At 42.6% G+C, this 24,375-nt stretch overlaps 1 protein-coding gene across 1 annotated transcript; it reads right to left on the bottom strand.

Moving 5' to 3' along the window:
• Positions 1 to 67: 67 nt before the first annotated feature.
• Positions 68 to 22,879, bottom strand: inpp5f (inositol polyphosphate-5-phosphatase F; the record flags this gene model as incomplete). Its single annotated transcript, XM_080546104.1, has 20 exons — positions 68 to 1,241; positions 1,416 to 1,503; positions 1,626 to 1,754; positions 2,157 to 2,230; positions 2,312 to 2,383; positions 4,298 to 4,496; positions 4,600 to 4,717; positions 5,614 to 5,742; positions 6,155 to 6,275; positions 6,501 to 6,578; positions 6,982 to 7,106; positions 7,217 to 7,284; positions 7,430 to 7,609; positions 9,403 to 9,601; positions 10,352 to 10,408; positions 10,525 to 10,692; positions 10,904 to 11,035; positions 12,655 to 12,791; positions 14,244 to 14,324; positions 22,783 to 22,879. 20 exons carry the CDS (start codon positions 22,877 to 22,879, stop codon positions 68 to 70), a joined length of 3,426 nt encoding a protein of 1,141 aa, XP_080402230.1.
• Positions 22,880 to 24,375: the final 1,496 nt, after the last annotated feature.

Raw genomic sequence — 24,375 nt, 5'->3', positions numbered from 1 at the left:
GGAAGTCACATAACTGTACTACTACAAAAAAACCCTGCTAGAGAGAGACTACGAAGCGGTAAGTGCTTTAGATCTGTATGATCCTGGTCTGGCACTGTGTAAACATTGCCTTCAGCTCGCTCTCCTGCGTCTCGTTGACGGCCTCGGGCTCGGGGCTCTTCTGTACCTTCGCCACGGCGAAATTGATCCCTTGAGTGAGTCCGGCCTGGGTCAGACTGGCCACCTGCACCATGGAGCTCTTGATCTTGGCAAAGGGGGACACCACGCGGCTGCCGTTGCTGTCGGCGGGCGAGGGTCCCAGGCTGCCCTCCAGCTGGGAACCCAGACTCCTCTGGGAGCCCCCGGAGGCGGCCGAGGTGGGCTTCTGGACGGACAGGAGGTTGGGGCCGGAGGCGGGGGCCTGCACGTCCAGCTGGGAAGGCCTGGGGAGCTGAGGCTCCCGTTCCTGGTCTCCGGCACCCTGCTCCTCCGGGGCTGGAAGGCCCTTGGTGTGAAGAGGGACCTGTGTGGGATTCTGTGTGGGACCGCTGACCACCTGCTCCCCGAAAACCTCCACGGGTTTGGTCTGTGCGTCTTGGATGAACTGGTGGCAGTAGGCGTCGATGGGCGTCCCGAAGTCGATCAGGATGGCCTCCTCGGCCTCCGAGGCGGCCCCTGGGGACTGGTCGTCAGGACTTGAGGCTTGAGGTTGTTGGGTCCCCTCCTGCTGCTTGCTGTCACAGCCGGTGACCCGGATGACAGAGGGGATGTTCAACTCCACGCCGCTGATGGACTGCGAGCGGCTGCCGAGCCGCGGGGCCGCCGCTACGATCCCGCAGCTCGGCAGCACGTAGTCCACGTTCTCCAGAGACCCGGAGCGCGGGTGCGCGTCGTCCGAGTTGCAGGAGTCAGAGTCCGAGGAGATCTCCGAGTGCTCGTCACAGAGGTCCTTCAGGGCCCCCCCCGTGCCGGGGTTGCCGTCCGACGTCTCCAAGCTGCTGTCAGACTTCCAGAGGTTCACGTGCATAGTAGGCTTCAGGAAGTTCACCTTAACGTCGGGTTTGGAGAAGGTGCCGAGCCTCCCCAAGGGTTTGAAGGTGCCCATGTTGACGTTAGACTTGGTCTGCTTCACCTTCTGGTTGAGGGAGGAGAACTTGTTCAGCAGGAAGCTTTTGCCTTGAGCCAGACCAGAGCTGCCCAGGACCTGGTCAGTGTTCTTGGCCTGTATGCCCATGATGTCCTCGTGAGGTTTACTGTGTCTCCTGAAACAGAATGACATCACAGTATTGCGGCCAGAGCTCATATAAAATAATGTGTAATCTGTTGATAACATCTAAGAAAAATAACCGTACAGGCAATAGTGATAACTGCAATAACTCCAAGAAATGAATGTGCTTGCAGATCTAGGTTACATAATAATGAATGATACAACTCACCTCTCGAGCTTCTTTTCTATCACTTGCAGGTCAAGTCCTAAGGCTTGCTTAGTAATGCGAAGCATCTCAGCTATGCACTGTAAGGTGTCTGAAATAGAACAATTCAGACAATTAACATCACAATATGAATTCAGGGTATATTGGTTTTTTCTTCTCAACCGATTTTGGTTCATATTTACTTTTTTATTATGCAGACAGAGATTTTCTTACCTTTACCATCATCCTCGGGATTCCGTGTGACGGCCCTCAAGGTGTGGAAGTACCCGCTGGTCTCCGCGTTCTTGTAGTGCAGACGCATACAGCAGAACTTTGGCTTCCCAAACAAAGTGGGCTCTGGACCTACAAAACAGGAAACATTATAAAGCATAAGCTGATATTTCTATTGATGACTTGCATTTCGTTAGCCTCATAGCATAGTAATTGCCTAAGTCCTATTTTGGCCAAATTGAGATATCTGCCTAACTCTACTCTCCTAACACTGCTGATTCACTGTGCATTATTGCCTATGCCATCAGCCTATCAGAATGCTTGTTTACATTCCAAAATCACTATCTGCCCAAGTCATCTCTTTGATGACTACGTACAAGAATGGCTCGGCTGACCACAAGTGAAGCATGGCTCAGGCGATTATGCTATGAGGCTAAACGATTTCTGTATTGTTAAGAATTCTTGTCATAAAGAATCTTCTCTTAATGGAAATACACAAACAAGTTATGTTCTTCTTGGAAACTCACTCCTTACCTATTTCAATCTTCTCCAGACCCTCTAGACTGAGGCGCTGGTACTGGTTGACTTTGTCTGCCTCTTCATCATAGCTGTAAAGGAGCAGATCCATTAATAAACACAAGTAACCACAACAAACAACAAACACAGTACTGTATATCAGTTTAACTTACTAGGCCACGTAGTAAGCACTGTTGGATAGCAGCAAGAGAACATCCACGTCTTTGTGGGTCGCATCTATAAGGCTGATGAGGAGAAGAAAACAGTCATGATGACATTCCCATATAAAACATATTTGGTTGAAGTAACACTTAGAGCTCATGTCTTAGCATTGGGCTTTGTTGCTGGTCCAGGGCCAGAACATACTCAGCAGGGGGGGCTTGACTGGGGGGGCACACATTTTATATAAATGATATCCAGTGTTTCCTCTATATGCATTTATTCGTGGCGCGCCGCCACAAATGAATTTCCTCCGCCACTAATTGATTCAGACAGCCCACTTTGATTCAGGCTGCGCAGAAAGGCAGAGTTATTATGACCGGAGAACAGAAAAAAAGCAGATTGAAGCTAGATTTAGGCCGCTTCCAGACCTACATTTCGTTACGATTTAGGGCGTAGTTAGTTACAATATGTTACAATGTTGCAATTAACCTCGTCGTTTGTGTTCGCACTGCAATCGAGACTGAATCGCTCTCAACAGGCGCGCGGCGCGAGGCGACGCGCTTTCAAAACAGTTTTGTGATTGGTCCGAATTTAGCGGGACATTTGGATTTCTCTCTTCGCCCGTCGCCGGTTCCTTTAATCCCGTAAACGTATCATAATCGAAAATGCAACATCATCAGCGACGACTGTGGGTTATTGCATTTACTGCTGTTCTCTGGTTCAAGTTCTTATACCAGTGCTCAGTATAGAGTATTTTAAATGAACATTCGTAATGTATGTCTCTGATGTTCATGGTCAATTAAATCAGCCTATTTTGTAAAACAAATAATGTTCCCGCTAATGGGTTAACCGAGCATTCTCGCACCTAACGTGCAAGCACCTAGCTTCGAACTATTCATAGCAATATGCGCGGGGCAAAAATAATCTATTGCCTCTAAAATCACCACGAACAGAACGGCGGAGGTACGGGTAAGCAGGGGTCATGTTGGTGTCCTCAAAGGTAAGAGTTGGTTTTCTTTAACTCAACTGATAGCATTACCTTGCTGTTGTTGTTTACCGAATGCTCCATCTGACTGTCACACTGTGATTTTACTTGTGTAAACAGTTAATGAGTAACGTTAGCCGGTTTTGTGTGTGTACTCTCATGTAGGCCTACTTCGTATTGATCTTTCTGTGTGTGTGTGTGTGTGTGTGTGTGTGTAATGCGCGTTCCGCATGTTCCGCTGCAGCTGTAGGATATATTGGTATTTGATCACCTTCTATATAAAATCACCTGCTCGGCTTTAATGACTTAACCGCTATTTAAGAAATTATAATTGTTGCCACCCTCTAGTTTTTGGTGAAATTACGTCTTTGTTTTGAGCGCCAGTGCGCGTTTTATGCGCGTGCACGCGGGAAAAAAAAATCGCAAAAGATGGGCGCTCCGCCACTAATGTGAAAAATACTGGAGGAAACACTGATATCTATGATTGTAGATGGGCTTCGGTGGCTATGACCTTAGACAACATAACCTCTTGATTTAAGAGGAAAGCATACACTTCCTTATTTGTTCCATAATAGAGGCATCTAATCGTGGACAGACAGCCGCGGTACGGTACAATTTGCGCATTAATGACACTTCTGAGTTTTGCCTAAGGCCATTTCTGATTAGCATTATGTTAAGCTACATCAATAATTAGCTATGAGCTCTGTCCATGGACGTGGGCGCCTATGGAGCATCCTTTGAAACTCTTTGAGACACACCCTCCTGGCCTGTTAATACCAATCAATCATCGCTTGAATGCTGCAGTCTATTTGAGTACTGTTGCTGACCACGTGCACGTCCCTTCATGTACAATGGCCACAATGTACCTATCTTCTAATGGAGACTTCCAGCATGATAATGCACCGTGTCACACAGTGAAAGTCAGCTCAAACTGGTCTCATGAACACGACAATGGCTTCAGTGTTCTTCAGTTGGCCTTTAAATGGTCCCCAGATGCCCCCAATCCACTAACCTCATGTCACAGTCGACGAGGGCCCAGCCCCCGTGGAACTTCTCATCCTCGGGCAGCAGCAGCTGCATGTACGTCTGCAACAGGAGGCTGACCTGCTCCTGGGCTCCCCTCTGGCTCTCCTTCTCCTTCTCCTCGTGCTCCTTCTCCTTGCTGAAGATGGAGTACAGGTCCTCCGTCACCGGCAGGCCCATCATCAGGTCTGAGGGGGGACAACGGTCGATTAGGCATGGGCGATGTTTCTTTTTTGTGACATCACACACATTATGGATTAAATGTATGCTACGGATGACCCCCGCCCTTACCGATGACTGCTTGTCTGTATGCGTCCCTGAAGCGGTTCAGGTAGTAACGGTTGGCTGAGTTCACGCCGTCTTTCATCACACCGGCCAGTTTTCTCTCCCCCGTTCTGGTGAAGTCTCCCTTTACGGGTTAATTGCAAAGCATGTTCATAAACATCCAATATTGTGCTGTCCCCCAATCCCTCTCAAAATTGTAACAAAGCTAAAAAGATGTTAGTTTATTATGAGTACGGTACTGAAAAAGAATTGCTCTGCTTTCTAAAGTGAAGTTGATTGAAACTTCCTTGTTTGCACAATGTGTTAAACAAGCGACTATGCAAACACCTTTCATGTATGGGAGGTGGCAATTCTTAGTACACTACAGTTGGCAGAATTTAACCCCACAAATGTGTGTTAAGATGGTGATTTCCATAGACACTGAGGCAAAAGGTCATTCTCTTTATTTGCTTATCTTCACAGTTTGTCGTGATTATGCACCCTTAATCTTGAGACATACTGTACAGTACTGTACTGGACTCTATTTCCATTCTGCTGATCCACAATTCTCCCTGTGTAGTTAGTATACTGTATTTCTGCATAACTAAATGGACAGTGAAGCATTTTTTATGGATTGGATTCATTGGATTTCAAATCAAACAATTACTAGAATCAATACTAGACATCGACAGCTCTCTTATGCCTGCACAAATGATGTGACGGAACACACCATCGAACAACAGCTGATTATCTCTACTTTAACCTCATAGCGAGTGTTTGAAATGTATTTAAAATGCACAAAGGACAGTGAGTGACTGTGCACATGAATCGTCTGCTTTGTTTCCACAAAGAAGAACAAATGCTTCACTGGTCCATTACTTTATGCAGGGCACTGTCAGTGGTATTCAGACAAAGACACACAGCACAACCCAGCCAGTTGCAGGCCTCCGGGAAAGCAAGTGTCATTGTCTGATGCTCCCATTAACCAGCATAGAAGCAAGCCTTACTCACTATTAGTTTACACAAAGCAAATCATTTCACCTTGAGGGCGGCGGTGCCGGCGTACTGTCTGCTGATGGTGTCTCCGTTGTTGGCCCACATGACCTGGTATATCCTGTAACACTTGAGGGGCAGCGGCTGCTCTGGGGGCATCACACCCAGCTTCTTCAGCTTGAGAAAGCAGAAAGAAACACGTTAGTCACTACACAGGGTTCCCAACACCTTCTGAAACATCAATTTCAAGCACCTTTCAAGGACTTTCAAGACTCAATTCCCCCAAATTCAAGGACCCAACAAGGCATAGTTTGAGAGAGAACTAGTTGACGAGCTAAGTGAAATTTTTTTGAATATATATATTTATTTTTTGAGAGAGAGAGAGAGAGAGAGAGAGAGGGGAATTCAAGCACTTTCAATGACCCATGTCTATTTTCAAAAACGTTTTAAGACCTTGATTTATTTTTCTCAAATTCACAAACTTTCAAGGATTTCAAGGACCCGTGGGAACCCTGCTACAGGCAGTTTGCCAGATAACACACGGTTGAAAGATGACTCGTCTTGCCACCATGAAATAATATTATGTCACCTGGTGTTCCATGACCGCACGAGCAATGGCCGCCTGGACGACGTTTGTCCTGTCCAAACAGTCCATGCAGTTGACCCGGAAAATTCCGTCCTGCTGGCAGATGACTCCTGCCTGGTCCACCCTATCAGAGGATAACACACTCATGAGACATTCATGGGGATATGGAGCTTCTGATGATGGGAGGGTGCTTTTAATTATTGATTCATTGGGGTTTGATCTCCATGAAAGGAACCTCTAGTGTATATGGCTATATTAGGTATATTATAATTGAGAGAATTACACATGCACACGCACGCACACACACACGCACACGTGCACACGCACACGCACACACACACACACTTACCAGCCCCATCTCATGTCTGTAATGATGTCAGAGATGGCATCAGTCAGCGTTTGCACGTTCTCAAACTTCATACCTCGACTGAGAAGGAGGAGGAGGAGAAGGAGGGAGGGGTAGAAAACACACAAAACAAATGAAATACATACAGGTCAAGTGCTCTAAAAGGCAAATATGAGTATGGTAGTTTAGTTCATCTTTGAGCCTCAGAAAAGCTCTATATAAATATAATGAATTATTATCATTATTATTATTAGTTCTTACTTCGTCAAAAACTAGTAGATTAACTTGGGTAGATTCAACCAAATCTATGTTGTTATTAAGACTTTAAGGCTGCGTTCGTAAATTAGCTCTGAGAGCGCCGGAGCGTCCACGTGACTGCCTCTAGTCCAATCAAATGACGTGGTCCCATTATGACGTTGAACCCGGTGTGCGCTCCGGAGAATTTACGAACGCGCGGCTTAAGACTTTTTCATTCGTGTCTCACCAGTGCTCGTGGAAGTCAAAAGAGACGTATGTGAGGTTAGGGTTGTTGTACAGCAGCACTTGTTTGAGATAAGCATCGCCAATCAACTTCTCACGTCCACTTTGGTCCACCAAGTTAATAATGACCTGGCAAGTAACGAAAAAACGTTTATAGTGCATAATGTAATATGTATTCCTATAATACTCTCTAATTAAAGTCTCCAGCGTGGCTATTGCCATATTCTGATGCATCTCACCTGCTTCTTGTAGAGATTAAGCTGTTCGTCAAAGTGAGAAGCAAAGAAAGGGACGGTCTCCTTCTCTCCTGGAACATCAGACAGTATCGTGACAAAAAGAAACATCACTTTCGTTTATTTTATTTTATATTGAGTACGCTAACTATTGGTCTAGAAAGTGTGACACATCACGGTGCCGGGGTCAGTGTGCTGGATCAGATGGATCCTACTGACCTTTCTCCAGATGCGGCCTGGGGTTGTAGCGATAGCCTGACTGGCTCCAGAACACAGGCACTGAGCCGCGGGTCTGCACGAAGGACAGGGAGTGGCTGTGCACGTGGATCAGCTGCTCCGTCTCCACGAAGTTGGCCACATGGCCGTCTGTGTCCACCCCTCTGCGTTTGTACCGCATCCCTTTGGGAATAATTACATGTGGTCATTAAACCCTGAAAACAGCTGTGCCTTTTTTTTTACCTACTATAAGAGCTGCCTCTGGGATAAAATGACCATAGTCTTTACAATGGGAAGCTGCTATTTACACACAAAGACCATTAGTTGGCGCGTCTTGTAAATTAGCCTGCCTCCTACACAGAAAAACTGTTAAATAGCTTTATACTAGCTTATCCTGATTGAAAATGTAAGGATACTGGGTGGTAGAACGCTCATATCTAGGAAAAGTCATGAAAGGAGGGTCCTGAAATTTTACTTTGCGGCTGAGCTGTTCTTGCTGCTAAATATTTCCACTTCACGATAACAGCACTTACAGTCGACCGCAGAAGCTCTAGCAGGGCAAACAATGTGATGAATGGACTTGTTGGCAAGGTGGCATCCTATGACTGTGCCACGTTGAAAGAGCTATTCAGTACGACCCATTCTGCTGCCAATGTTTGTCTATGGAGATTGCATAGCTGTATACTTTTATGCTTTTATGCACCTGTTACCAATTGGTGTGGCTGAAATAGCCAAACCCATAAATTAGAATGGGTGTCCACTAGGGATGTCCCGATCCGATATTGATATCGCATATCGCCGCGATATTGGTCCTGAATTCTGGATCGCAGATCGCACCAGAAAAAAAATAGGCAGCGATCTGGGGCTCGCGATCCGGCGTGTCACTCACGTGATGACAACAGTAGTAGTCAGTGGTGAGAGTTGGCTAGTAGCTACCAGTGTGTAATGAGTCTGACAATGTCATGATGCTAGCTGGTGAAATCATAAACCATTTGCTTACGTAATTTTCGGGTTGTTTACATAGCCTGAAACTACAGATGGTAAGCTTTCAAATGATGCGTCATACATTGAAATCGGAAAAACATTCAAGACGACACGAGTATTTGAATGTTTGTTTGTATCAATGTTTTGCTCAAGAATGGTGACAGCTAAAAACGCTGCTAACAGCTAGTGGCTAACGTTTCGTTCTAAAACGAAAGTATGTTTACAAGCCAGGTATCACTTACCGGTAGCCTCTGGCAACAGTGAATCCAACCCACAGATTATAAGTATTTGATCGTTAAACTGTTGTATATTATATCGAGTGGTACTTTAAAACTTCATTTGTAAGAGAAGATAAATAGAATAAAAACATGAAGGCACTAAAACTAGAAATCAGACAGTAACTCTTTTTTTTTTCTACAATGCTGAATGCTGCAGTTTAAATAGTTTTAACTTTAAACCAGTTGGTCACTGAGTACTGCAGAGTACTGTTTTTGTTGCTTGAATAAAGGCTGGCAGTCTTTAATAGCCAACTGTTGTTGTGGACTATATACTGGGGAAGTATTTGTTATTATTCAGGAGTAAAACAATAAATACAAATATCGGATTGATATCGGTATCGCAGATACCTGAAGCCCAGGTATCGGTATCGGTAGTGAAAAAATGGGATCGGGACATCCCTAGTGTCCACATACTTTTTGCTATGTAATGTATCTCTCAGATTTTAAGGATCCAAAATGTTTTTATAGTGATATACATATACTGTATAATACATGTGTAAAATGTTAGATTTTCACTGGAGGGGGGTCTATAAAAGACAGCCAAACAGGGCAAAACGATGTGCTTCCCTTTAAACGTTCACTTCAATAAGAACAAGTAGCCGTTTGTGTTGATTATGATCAGTAATTAATTTGTTAATCAAGGTTACCCAAATGGAACAGAGGATTTTGAAAGCATGACCTCCGGGCCTAGCTGGCCCTGGCTGTGTGTCGTACCTGCCCGGTGGCGGCTGCGTCGAGAGATAAGCGCCACAGTGAAGCGGGGGTGGATGTCGTCCACACAGGTCAGCTCCTGCAGCGGGGTGTCGGGGCTGCTCCTCTCCTCGTCAGAGTTCTCATTGTAGTTCACCACCAGCTCCTCAACCTGGACGAAGCCCTGGATGACGGGCACCACCCAGAAGTCCGCCTCCGGAACCTGGAACATAACAAACATTTTTTACATCTTTACATTAAACAACAACAACAACAAAATCTTAACCTTTAGTTGTTAATAATGGGTGAATCCAGAGTTCTAAACTGATTTTGACAGATTAGATTAGATTCAACTTTGTCATCACATTTATTGTCATGTACAGAGAAGTACAATACAATGAAATGCAGTTTAGCATCCAACCATAAGTGCAAATAGTGATATAAGGGCATGATATAAATAGAACAAGAGGTAGTGATAGGTAATGATGTAATATACAGTATGTTTGAGGTAGTATTGTAAACAACAGTATAGTTTAGAGGTATATACAGTTATGAGCTATATACAGTTATGAGCTATGTACAGTTAGGGGCAATAGTACAGCGAGGTAGTTTATGTACAGTATCTAATGTGCAGAAGTATAAAAGAAGCTATGTCAGTGAGCACAATACTATTCACTGCGTATCGAATCACTCCAGTGGTACCAGTTACCACCTTTTTCCCTGTAAGCATATTTGGAATACTCCTCAGATAGAGCTCTGTCATGTGCTGGAATGTGTAACTGCCCTGCTAACGGAGCATGGCCATCTGCGCTCCTATGCCTGACTGCTCACACATTACCATTTAGAATGTCCTATGAGTCAAAGGCATAGCTAATCTATTGAGTCAGAAGCACAAACATGAAAGTATCTACTGCAGAGATATAAAAGTATCCGTTGCTTTAAATTGACACGATTCATAATGATCATCACTTGCCTGCAGGTCGATGAGCTCCTGGATCATGTGTTTGTTCCAAAAGAAGCGGTCATCAACCTTCAAGTGGAGACCAACCACAATCAGTCAAAGATGTAACACCGCCTTCATACAAGCTCAGTGAAATCTTTGATCTCAGACAGGGCGTGTGTGTGTGATGACTGAAGGTCTCTAACCTGTTTCCATAGGGGCAAGTTGGACCTGGCAGCGTCACCCTGTCGCTGCACGGTGTTGGTGAGGTCATAGGTCATGCTGTAGTAGAAGGAATCGGAGTCCATGAAGACTTTGTACAGCTCGTCGAGCAGCCGCCTCTCCAGACGTTCCTTTTCTTTGTTTTCCTTGACCTGGAGAGAAGGGGAGGCAGGGGAAGCTAGGGAATACTGGGTGCGTACGGACAAACACGCTATTAAGATGACAAAGAAAAGTTTGAGTCCTGACAACTTTGTTAGTGTACACATTATTAAAAAAAAGGAAACATTTGAAACTAGTAAATCCCGAAATCTCCAAGAGGCAAAGAAGAGAATGATTGATATATGAATAGTACAAGTTCTCTACCTTTTTCTTATTCGTGGGCTGGGCGACATTGGACTTGATCTGACTCAGAGTTTTCAGCAGAAATTTGGACTCGTCGGGAGACGGGGCGAGTTTTTCTGGTTTGTCGATCCCAAAGTGATGCTTCTTACAAAGCTGAAAGAGAAGAGCAGAACACTGCGTTGGTACATGAAGGTGCACTGTTGATATGTCAGCCTAATCCTCCCATTTAGTGATGTGTGAAAGAGGATTTATTTTTGTATTAATTATTAGGACCGCATTCTGAATTGACCCCAATCCAGCAACCAGTATGACTGGTCCTCATCATAATTACATATTTTCCCAAATGTATTGCTCTTCTAATACAAGGAATTATTAACAATAGACCTTGGGAACAATCTTGTGGATGTGTCTGAGATTCACTGCAATGAATCAGGAGGTTCTGTCTAGTGTTGTTCCGATACCGATACTAGTATCGGCATGGCCACCGATACGCACAAAAATGCTGGTATCGGTATCGGCGAGTACTAACAACCAAAGAAAATCCGTTTTTTTTTTTTTTTTTTAGGTACTAAAGTTATTTTGTTTGTAAATGTTCACTTGCTGTTGCACTACTACTACGACTGTTTTATATCTTAAATGGATATTGCACTGATTGGCATCTGTGAGAGCCACATTTCAGGTTTTATAAGGGGTTGATTTTCTTGTCACCATACCAGGTAGATAATAAAAAAAAGTTCTATAGCATTCACTCTCTGTTGGTATTTTTTCCTGTTTTACAAAGGTTTTGAGCAGTGCCAGACTAAGTGTTAGCAATCATTTTACATCGAGGTGAGTATGCGGCTCAAAAAACATGTTTTTTTGTTTTGTTTTTTCAAACGCCGTGGTATCGGATCGGTACTCGGTATCGGCAAGTACTGCACGGTCAGGTATCGGTATCGGTATCGGGATCAAAAAATGGTATCGGAACAACACTAGTTCTGTCATTCCAATTACATTTCTAGAAAGAATAAGGCTAGGGCCCATGTCAGTTCACAGCTACTCGCTACTACAAACAGTCAACAATATGTACCAGTCAACAAAATCACAACTATTGTTAAAAAAACAGTTCACACCACGTCACTACTGGACTCCTATCCTACCAGACAGTGCAGAATAATCATTCTCGTCATACCTGATGAATGATTATCCAACACATCTGCTTATTGGAAATGTTTCACTTACTTGCAAATAATCTCTCTCAATCCACGAGGCTGAAATCTCCTCTGAGATCACTTTGCAATAGAGCTCTGAGTCTGAAGCATGCTGTTAGAACATAGTTAGCTGAATTTCAAAATCACATGCATGTAGCCTAGATACATGAAGGAGAATATAATATGGCAAGCATGAAATAAACATCCTTAGTAGCTCTTCTGCCTGTGTTCTTGTTTTTGCAGAAGTTGCCCAAAATTAAAACATGGAGTTAGCTGAAGAGGTTTTCAACGCTATCGTTTCACATGTGAGCAGTGTGCATTCAATTATATGGTTGTAAGCAGCACTTAAGCACATGCTACATCATCTGCTCTACATGATGACTGTGACAACGTGATATAAAAATCCCCCGGCTTTTATGTTGTGTGTATATTTGTTACATGGTTATTATTGTTTCATAGTTTTTTTTACCCTGTCCTGCACTACACATTTCTATTTTGGGCCAATAAAGATTGATTGATTGGTTCTTGAGTGGTCTTACATGTTCTCAGATATAACAGACCTCAGTACGGGGCCCCGCTCACCTCAAGCTCCAGATCCACGGGCTCCTCCTCCGACAGGGGGATGACGGCTATCTTGGTGATCTTGTATACTTTGTGATCTCCTGGCAATTGTCCAACCAGCGCTTTCTGGCGAATCAGTATTAGCCCCAGAGGAAGATCTGCCAACAGGAAGGGGGAAGGGATGCGTCATCATAGGCACACAATTCCAAACATTCCACAAGGTGTGACTTCATCAGCTATTCTCTCAATAGCGCAGCCTGTGGTTCTCCTCCTGCTGTGGTAAAAGAAAGCAGCTGGGCAAATAGAAATGTCAGCAATGACAATTCATTTGAATAAGCGGAATGGGAATATAGGACAACTGTACTGCATTTGTTTTGCAAACGTACTAAACATGTGTATCTGCGGCGGCACGGGCTACAGCTGAACCCTCTGACTAAACACAAACACACAATGACTTGTCATGATCCGACGGCACTTCCAACTGAAACTGACATTTATTTGCTCGTCTGCACGACTTTCTTCTCTGAGTCATCAACTGACTCACTTTTTCAGGCATTCCTCAGTACTTTTTCCTCAATTATTTCACTCACTCGCATGGATGGGGAAAAAAAATTCCAGCCTTAACAACAGGATCCATGGACAACATTGTTATAACAACAAGGTTGTTTTTGTGGAAAATATGACCAGGTATTTTTAAGAGCAATATTGGTTTGAAAGCTATAAAAAGTGAATGCCAATGATGACAGAATAAAGTAAGGCAATCTTTTGGAAAGTATAGCCAATCTTTTGCAACAGTCTGACAACATGAGTAAATAATCTAGCCCAGGCTATCAGCATGTTCAGTCATGTTTTAGATGCTTCACATGATATTCAAAATGGCGCAACGTTCTGAATGCTGCTCATAAAAATCTTGTGTAATGGATGGATTCTGTATTAATTTCCACTTAACAGAGAATCTGCATCGGCAAACATTTATTCTAAAACATTGAGTGTTGCAACATTGGGCTTATCTGTCAGAAGTGTCAATCAGACTTCTGTTCTCCTAACATGATGATCAGATCTCAATCTGAACACAGTATGTCCACACACCTGGGGCCTCATTTAGAAAACTTTGCATAGAACTGGCAACTCTAAAACGTTGTGCACGTGAGCGAGCATCTAGTTAGGTCCGGAAATATCTGGACAGTGACACAATTTTCATAATTTTGGCTTTTAACAGTCTCCTAAGCCCACCTTGTGTTTACATTCTCTCTCCCCTTGCTGTATTTAACAGGCTCCTCTTACTGTAGCCGGATCGTTTCCAGACTATGCAGAAATTGTAACATAATGCGTCCTGGTCCACCTCGTGAGATGGTCAGCCAGATCCGAACACTATCAGACCACAATCAGACCACAACGCCACTTTTGCATGCAGACCTGTCAGTCACATCTAATCCCTTGTATTCAGATAACGGAAGTGTAGCGAATTAGGTAGACGACGAGGCAATTAGACTAGTCGTAACACGTAATACCCCACACAACAAGGATATCAGAAAATACACTGATACACTACAACAATACGCCATCACCTCCCCAGTGCTTGTAAAGCAAGACTTCGCCGTTTCACTTACCTGTGTGAAGCTGTATTTTCCCGATGACTCCCTCGACCAGACCCAAGCAGACCGGGTTCCACGCTAGCAGCAGGTCTGTGGCTGAGAAGGGAAGATAAGAAAACACAGTTCACACATAATCAGGGCTCCCACACCTTCTGAAACATCAAATTCAAGCACCTTTCAAGGACTTTCAAGCACCTTTCAAGACTCAATTCCCTCAAATTCAAGGACCCAACACGGCATAGTTTGAGACAGAACTAGTCGAGCTAAGTAAAACATTTTAGAATATATATTTTTTTTTTAGAGAGAGACAGAGAGAGAGAGAGAGAGAGAGAGAGAGAGAGAGAGGTGAATTCAAGTTTCACTTTCAATGACCCATGTCTTTTTCAAAAACTTTTAAGACCTTGATTTCTTTTTCTCAGGACCCGTGGGAACCCTGATAATATACATTTTTTTGTTGAGTCTCTCCATCCATGCAAAGTCTGGGCCTATGAACACTAAGATGTAGCTGTGATTGTAGTGTCAGCCTCCCAATCTGTTAATATTATGCTACATTCTGAAAACGATGGGAATGGGGAGGACTTCTTGCACCCTCGATGTTAGGTTTGGACTGAAAGACATTGACATTATTTTTGGGATTATACAGTAGAGTATCAATCTTATCTTGCATGCATACACTCCAGCTCACGCACTCCAGGTCACGCACTCCAGCTCACACTCTCCAGCTCACATACTCCCCATGTCATCCAGCACTCAAGGCATCAACACATTCCTCTGCCCAAGCAGGAAAGAGTTAATGAACCTATATGCCTTCTATAAGCAGTGGTAAAGCCGATGATTGTCAAATTAATAAAAGTGTATGTTAACAAATTAAAAACAGCTCTTAATGTCAAGGGTGTGTCTAATGTGGAGGAACATTGGCAACAGGAACAGGCAAAAAAAGAGGGTGGAGCGCCTCTAGGCAGGGCATTCACTACTCTTCCTGTTCCAGGGAACTGAATGTACAGGCCTTGTTTTTTTTTTGGGCCCTCGCAAGAAGGGGGGGGGGGGGCAAGACATGGCTTGAAAATACACAGGTAGCAATAAAAGACTGCCTATATACAGTAGGCCTAAGCTATGGCCTATATTTTTGTCTGTTCGTGTTACAGATACACTGCTGTATATTCTCAAGAAATCAAACCAGTTTTTTTGGAAAGATTTGGAAATATCATGGACATTCCTTCCTGTGCTAGTGTCAACAGGCAGAATGTGTAGTGGAAACCCTTCTACGATTTAATAATGAAACAGCGGTGCAACCCAAACCTGTTCAGGCTGGCTGCACACGCATGTGACTCCAGCCAGCCGACAGGTAGCCTCCTCACTCACATCCACAGTAGAGAGAAAGAGGTCAGACACTGCCAGCAGTAAATTCCATGGTAACAGAATGACCCTGGGAATAAATGTTTCACTTTCAAATGTATACCAAAGAAGAACTCTCCATAGAGTTTAACAAACGATGCATCTCTATGGACAAGGACTACTTCTTACAATCCCAACTGATCATTTAAATAAAACAATACAAAATTACATATTTACTTGAAGAACTGTGCAGCTTCAAGTTCGGTAATGGAATGACCCTAAATTCTGCCTGTTGTTTTTTTTTTGGGGGGGGGGAATCACGTTTCCCCAAAACCTGTAGCTAAATATCTGCTCCAAATTAAGATTCAAATATGTCTGCAGAAAGAGGGTGGTGTTCGCTGTCATATGACACCTTGACTTTGAAAATATGTTTTTGTTGTTGAGCTACAGTTAAGTGGGATTACCGGTAACAGAATGACAGTAACAAAATGACTAAATGACTAAACTACACTCCAGAACTTAGCCTACTATGAGGCTAAAGTAGATTCTCAGCTTGTATTTAATGGTATTTGTGTAGCCTACATAATTGGTTTCACACAACAGAACACCATTCATGTAGCCTTAGAGTACCCAAACGTAATGGGACTATTGGCTTGACAGGTGTTTATGGTAAGTCAGGTGTGTTCCGTCACATAATTTGTGCAGGTATAAAGAGAGCTGTCAATGTGTAGTATTGATTCTAGGCTTTGCATTTACCCGTGGAGTTTGATATTGGTGTCTGTCATGAGGACCAAAGCGGTCTTAATGAAAGCCAAGGAAACCATTATACAGCTGAAAAATCTGAAACAGATTGCCTGTGGAGACTTACATCCATTTGTCCATTTGCAACAATGAATTCAAGTGATACAGCAAAGAAAGTGGCTGGAAATGTGTTTTCACAGTTTCCGCAGCATACCTTATTTGAAGAATAGTGGTAGCTGCTTCATGTTATGGGTATGTGTGTCACCGCAGGGACTGGGGATTTTGTCAGGATCAAGAGGAAATTACGAAATGTTATGGTTGGTAGTCAATCTTCAGATTTAAATCCAATTGAACACGAATTTGATTTCCTGATGATAAGATTTCAGGCAAAAAGAAAACAAACAACAGCTGAAGATGGCTGGAGTACAGGCCTGGCAGAGCATCACCAGAGATACGCAGCATCTGGTGGGGTCAATGGGTTGCACACTCTAAGCAATTATTGCAGGCAAAGGATTGTTGGCCAAATACTAAACATGAGTTCTTATTTTGGCCATTTGATAAATCTGTCCCATTACATTTGAAATAAAGGGACTATGTATAAAAAGTGGTGTCATTTCTAAGTGGTGAAACCAATATGTCAATGTTGTTAACAAACCTTTGGAGTGCAAAGCCAAAAAAAGAAAAAGATGCTTCACTGTCATTACTTGCATGGCACTTTATAACATTATAAAATGTATATAAATAAAGGAAAATTGCTAAAAAAAACTGACAAAACACAAGAAACAGAAATGGGCCTTTGAAACAATGTGATTAATGTCAATGATGTGTTGTTCTCAATGGCTTCTTCGTTATACAAAAAAAGGTGCAAACGAAAAAAGAAAAAATACAAGTAGGCCTATGTCGTGGTCAGACACACACAGAGACACCCAGTCTGTTCCTAGTTTGCCTCTGGTGGGGTTTTGCAAAATGAAAAAGTTCTTTATTGTCTGTAACAGGTGTGAGATCCTAAGGATCTGTCTTAGGGACACCATGTGTGTCAGTGTGCTCTTTAATGATGAAGACAAAGTTGCTGTCTTTTTTTGTAGTGTATGTAACATACATGTCATCATTGTCAATGGCAGTTATTTGTGCAACTGTACTGTGATTTGCTGACTGCTTTCCCCACTGCACTCAACAACAGTGAAGTGGTTTGGAGCAGGAGATGAGGATGTTGATAACTGGTGGTTTGTAACTAGGGATGTCCCGATCCGATACTGATATCGGATATCGACCCGATATTGGTCCTGAATGCTGGATCGGGGATCGCACCAGAAAAAAAGGCTCCGATCCGATCCTACTGTGAAGTCAAACTTATGTGTATAAGCGATGAGGGAATGAAAACAGTGAACAGAAACGCGTGTCGCAGAAATGCTTCACGCGAGTCGCAGAAATGCTTCACGCGAGTCATATATGCGCTTAAAATGCGCATAGCGCTGTGTGCTTCCGGTTTCATTACAAAGAGGTTAACCCTATATGTACCTGACGTCTAACAACATTCAAATGACTAACTTCATATTTTTTCGGATTTCAATGTATGACACATCATTTGAAAGCTTATGATCCGTAGTTCCAATCCACAACACGTCGCATTTGTTGCTTTAATAAAGGCTGGCAGTCTTTAATTTAACTGTTGTTGGTGTGGACTGGGAGGTATTTGTTATTATTCAGGGGTCAAAAAATGTATACAAATATCGGATCGGTATCGGTATCGCCGATACCCGAAGCCCAGGTATCGGTATCGGTATCGGTAGTGAAAAAGTGGGATCGGGACATCCCTATTTGTAACTACTACTTTTGTAATTTAATAATAATTTTGCCATTTAGCAGACGCTTTTAATCCAAAGCGATTTACAATTACGAATTACAGGGACATTCCCCCTGGAGTAACTGAGGGCTAAGTGCCTTACTCAAGGGCACACTAGTAGTGGTGTGGCTTCAGGCGGGATTTGAACTCACAACCTTCCGATCACAAGTCCAACTCACTATCCACTAGACTAGACCACCACTACCTCCATACTATACTACTGTATAACGTTTTTTTTGGTATAAACTACTACTGTATGCACTGTTTTTTGGCTGTCCCCTAAAAGGTTCTCCCACGGGGACAGCCCAAGAACCCTTTGATTTGGTCCTTATGTTACCGATTTGGTAAGAATGACCAGTTTTAATCACTGATTTATAGATCCTGAACGATAGGCTACTTGATTCTTAGGTCCTTTTTGTTATGCCTATTGCCACTGACAACCGATAATATCTGCCAACATCAGTGTTTCCTCTACATGCATTTCATCGTGGCGGACCGCCACGATGGAATTTCCTCCGCCACCATTCAGATTTCTCAACCCCAAAAAAAAAAAAAGATTTAGGACGCTTTTCAGACCTTCACAGCGCTAGACACACCCACAAGCGCTGAAACTGGACCAGTCCGTGTGTGTCGCGAGTATTGAACTTGAGGCTGCGTTTGTAAATTCGCTCTGAGAGCCCCGGAGCGCACACTGGGTTCAACGTCATAAAGGGACCAAGTCATTTGATTGGACAAGAGGCATTCCGTGAGTGCTGATCAGATTTCCAGAGCGTATTTACGAACGCGCCCTGGCTGTCACCCGAACACCGCGAGCTAGCGTAGTGTAGTGAAGTATAGGATGCGTAGTGTAGTGTAGTGTAGGATGGAGAGAGAGAGGAGAAGCCTCTCTATGTGTTACCTATGTCCAGTGTACTAGAACCACTCTAACAGGAGTGTTTGTCCGTGAATAACACCGGCTATGCCCGGGGTAGAAACACAAGACTATAGCTGGATAAGGTCTACAGGTCTACACGGTCATTCGACCAGCCCTCTACGACCACGGGAAGTCATGTTAAAAGTGAAGATACTTCTGTTAAACTAAGCTAAGCTAAACATCGCTAACTCCCTCCTGGGCTTAAAGTGACAAGTAATAACGTTGTGAAAAAAAACGTCAGATCAGTGTTTTTGTTTTTATTGACAACGGAATTACATGCTGGAAAAACATGCAGACACAGACAATAAGAGACACACGGGAGAAGTACAGGAAAACATTTTATTTTTTTGGGCCATCCTCGAGTTTTGGCTGAAATTACGTCGTTGTTTTGAGCGCGCGTGCGCGTTTCATGCGCGTGCACGCGGAAAAATCGCGGGCGCGCGCTGTGCGCGCGCGGTCAGCACTACGCGCCACCATTGTAAAAATTCCTGGAGGAAACACTGAACATAGCTTTTTAGTTTTCAGAAGAAAACAATGGCAAAAAAATATATACTCTTAATGATCATTAGGCAAACATCTATCTTTTAATAGTGACCTGAAATGATCTCCATTGATAAATAGAGCAACATTCATTTTATGTGCAGTCAGGCTACTTGTACCGTATTTTCCGGACTATAAGTCGCGGTTTTTTTCATACTTTGGCTGGTCCTGCGACTTATAGTCAGGTGCGACTTATATATCAATAATTCATAATCTCTGACTGACATGAACTGACATACGGTAATCTCTGACTGACATGAACCAAGGAGTAACTTCCGCTAGCGCCTCATACACGATAGAATAGCCATTATACTTGACAATGTGGACATTAAACACGACAATGTGGACATTAAACATGATGTTATGGACCTTATACACAATGTTATGGACGTTATAAACGATATTAAAGTCATTTATTCCTTCCAGAGACTGTTCTATGTTGCTAAGTTACCCCCGCGAGGCTATTATGCTACTTCCGGTAGCGCCACATACGCGATAGAATAGCCATTATACTCGACAATGTGGACATTAAACACGACAATGTGGACATTAAACATGATATTATGGACCTTATACACGATATTATGAACGTTATACACGATATTAAAGTCATTTATTACCTTTTAGAGGCTGTTCAATGTTGCATTGTTTGTAGGCCGCCCTTCATCCTAACTACTTCCGTTTTTCACCAAGCTATCTTTGTCATGGCCTTATACACGATAAATAGTCGTTACACTCGACAATGTGGACATTAAGCACTATATTATGAACGTTATACACGCTATTATGAACGTTATACACGATATTAAAGTCATTTATTACCTTTCAGAGGCTGTTCCATCCTGTTTGCTTGCTCCCGCGACGCCATTTTGCTAACCTTCGTTAGCAACGCGCTAGCTAGCCCTGGCTTTACACTCGATAATTTAAGTATTTCTAACCTTTCAGAAGAAGTTTTAACGTGAATTATGTCCTTCCTGGGCTTACAAATCCTCTCATGTCTCTTCACAGTGCCAGACTAGAGTCAAGCTCAACAGGGTCTTCTTTCCCCGCTGATTCCGCCAAGCCCGTTCCCTTGAACCATGCGACTTATAGTCCAGTGCGACTTATATGTGGTTTTTTCCTCTTCATGACCCATTTTTGGCCTGCTGCGACTTATACTCGGGTGCGACTTATAGTCCGGAAAATACGGTACTAAGCCAAATTAGAATTTCACATATTCAGTGCATTGCATATTGATATCAGTGATTTGCTGTTAAATCTAACTTGTGACACACAATTATAACACAACAGTTATATTTAACATACAAAGACGTACAAAAAGCACTGTGAAAATCATTCTTAAAACCTACTGTTCACGCATTCTGGTTGCCAACCTCTGTCATTTCCAGTAATGGTTTAATCCAGCCCTCTCCCTCCCCAAAGACAAACTTTATCAAAGTGGTAAATTCTGCTCTCTTCTCAAGAGTAAACAAACCTGTATCATGCAGTCCATGCTGATACGGTTGATTGGAACTACACACCCAAGCTGCTTGTGTTGTGACGACATTTAGTTAGAACATCTGACTGTCATGGATACAAGTTAGCTATGTTGGTGAATAATCTTAACTGTGTGACTCCTTATACCGAATAACTGATGTTCAGTGAACATAGGCCTAATTTTTGTTAGCAACTGAGCTAATTGACTGTAGTTCAAGGAGCTAACGTTACTTTGCTAAATACAGCCACTTAATTCAGTAGGCACTCCAGTAATGCCACAAAACACACGTTATTCCTTGATACAAATCTGGGAAAACTCTATTACACAGACATTCTATCAATTCGGAATGTGAGGTGCTGTATCGATGCATTATCGGAGGAACATGTGTGCCAATGCAGATATTTCTGGAAATGGCCAATAATATTTGTGCTCCGATATATAATTCGGGCTTTACTAATTCATTCATAAATCAATATAAGGAAAAACACTATGGGTCAGTTTCACAGGCAAGGCTTAAACCTAGTCCCAGACTAAAAAGCATCTTCAATGGAGATTTTAGATTGAAAGTGAGGGAGTATTTGGTAGGGTCTTTTTACTTTTGTTAACTTTCATTATCCTTGCTCCTCATGAGGCATGACCTGGAGACTGGGAATGATTCTGAAACTTACAGAGCCAAACCAACTCCTTCAAATAAAGGAAATATAAGTGTTGATAATATAACATGACCGGGGTCAATACTTGAACATTAGTACGGTTTGAATAAGGTCTGGAAGATGACAGTTTTCTTAGAAAACTTTCCCATATAATGTTTGACTAGAAGTCAAAGCCGTTGCATCATCTTCCTATGATGGAAGATGGTTGAGAGAAAGATATTTCTCACTTCATTACCCCAAAATATGGACTCTTAGCTGTCATATATGACACCCCATGGGCACTTTAATACTGCTGCACATTAGATACTGTACATAAACTACCTCACTGTACATAGCTCATAACTGTATAATATAGCCCATAACTGTATATACCTCTAGCTATACTGATGTTTACAATACTACCTCTGCACATACTGTATATATTACATAGTTACCTATCACTACCATTCTTGTTCTATTTATATCATGCCCTTATATCACTATTTGCACTTCTGGTTGGATGCTAAACTGCATTTCCTTGTATTGCACTTGCACTTCTGTGATGACAATAAAGTTGAATCTAATCTAATCTAATTGTAAATGCTCTTTACACAGAACTGCCCTAAAACAAACAAAGTACAAGTCAGTGTGGTGAGTGAGGTGTGTGTGTGTGTGTGAGGCTACACAAGAAGTGGAGTAGAGGCTTGTAGGGACACATCAGTAGGGTTAGTTAAAGTCCCACTCATTCTGCATAATGGGTGACATTGTTATAAGATAGGGTTAGCAATGGGGCAATCATATTTTCATATGCAAAACACTCGATTGATCCTATGACATGTGAATGAAGTGCTCAAAGGAGGATGACATGATTATGATGATCTTTGTCCCATAATGTGATGCTAAGCTACATCATGTGTTTAAGTCTCCTTAGGATGAATGTTATATTACAATGAATGTTATTACAATGAATGTTATTACAATGAATGTTATTACAATGAATGTTATGTTATTACAATGAATGTTATTACAATGAATGTTATTCAGAAATGCCAACAATTCACAATGTTTCCTACCAGGTCTCACGTTCATTGTCCCATCTTTGCGGCTGCACCACAGGGCATGGTCGCCCCTCTGGAGGATATAATGATCTTTGGCTTGAAACAGCTCCATGTTGGGATGTAAAGCATGTAAATATGAACCAGTCCAAACCGGGCGGGTGGCTAACTAACTAGGATTTAATGTCTCTAGCTAGACAACTAGCTGTACTAGTTGACGTTGGCCTTGGTTGTTCCACCAAGTCTAATTGTAATATCTAGGCATATTATTATATAGTATAGTAATATGATATAATAGTGGATCCAAAGGACTTTGCAGTCCAGAAGATGTTGCTACTCCATCCCGAAGACATGATGTCGCTGCAGAAGAGGCAGAGGGTGAAACTAGTGAAAATGTCGTTGTTGTTAATTCATCTCCAGTTTGACTAAACTAGTGAAAATGTCGTTGTTAATTCATCTCCAGTTTGATGAAACTAGTGAAAATGTCGTTGTTAATTCATCTCCAGTTTGATGAAACTAGTGAAAATGTCGTTGGTTATTCATCTCCAGACAGACTATCAATTTCCTGCAGAAACATTGACACGTGACTTTCACAATTCGTCCATCCAATGAAAATGTAGTGTTTGAAGCAGGGTTGCCAAATGGGATTGACAATTTCCAGCCTAACCACAGTCTAAACAACAGCTACGGTAAATCCACCAATAACCTGCGGCCCAAAACCTGGTAACCCGCCCCATCTGGCAACCCTGATTTGAGGGAGCCATAATCACCCGGAAGCTTTCCAATCCCGGAAATCTGAAGCCACAACCCTCTATCCCTGTACAAATAGTTTAGAAATCTGTGAAATATGTATTTATGTATTTTTTTAAATGATCCATCTTAGGAGTTTAGTAACCGGCGAAGAGCTCTCATGAACTACATTTCCCTTGAGGCCGAGCCGCTCCAGTGCTGAATCTTGTTTGATTGATTGATTGAAAACTTTATTAGAAGATTTGCAGGAGTAGGTACATGAAAGTACATATTACATACAAGGTCAACTAACAGGATAAAAACCCAAGAAAGCCACTGGCTTATTTCAATTGGGGTCCTTGATTCTCAATTCATCATGGGCCTCTCTCTAAAATGTTTAATCATTGCCAACATATTAAATTGTGATCAGCTGCATATGTCGAGCAATTAGCTGCATACATCTAGCTGTACAGGGGTGAAAGCCCAGGAAACAGGCAGTTATTCTGGATAGACTGATAACTGTGGATATGTAAATATCCACATAACAGCTACACCCTGTGGAGGTGTAAAACAGTGACGCCTAGCGGCAGAAACTGAGGTGACATGTTCAACACTTGAGGTGACATGTTCAAAATTACGAATATAACTCAACACTGGACTCTTTTAATCACGAAATGATTCGATTTGTACTCTTTCTAATTTACTATCAATTTATATAATCAATTTATTATTATATCAATTGGTTATTTTAGACCTAAATCCTATTCATTCATGTTTTTAAAAGTATCACATCAGGATTCAGTGACATGTCTGACAGGAACCCCTGATCCAGGACGTCCAAAGCCTGACCCCAGGACTGTTCCTCGGGCCCAATCCACCAAG

The sequence above is a fragment of the Nansenia antarctica genome (genome assembly GCF_963989245.1).
Source record: "Nansenia antarctica genome assembly, chromosome: 1".
NCBI lineage: Eukaryota > Metazoa > Chordata > Actinopteri > Argentiniformes > Microstomatidae > Nansenia > Nansenia antarctica.
This window is presented reverse-complemented; position numbering and strand designations above follow the sequence as displayed.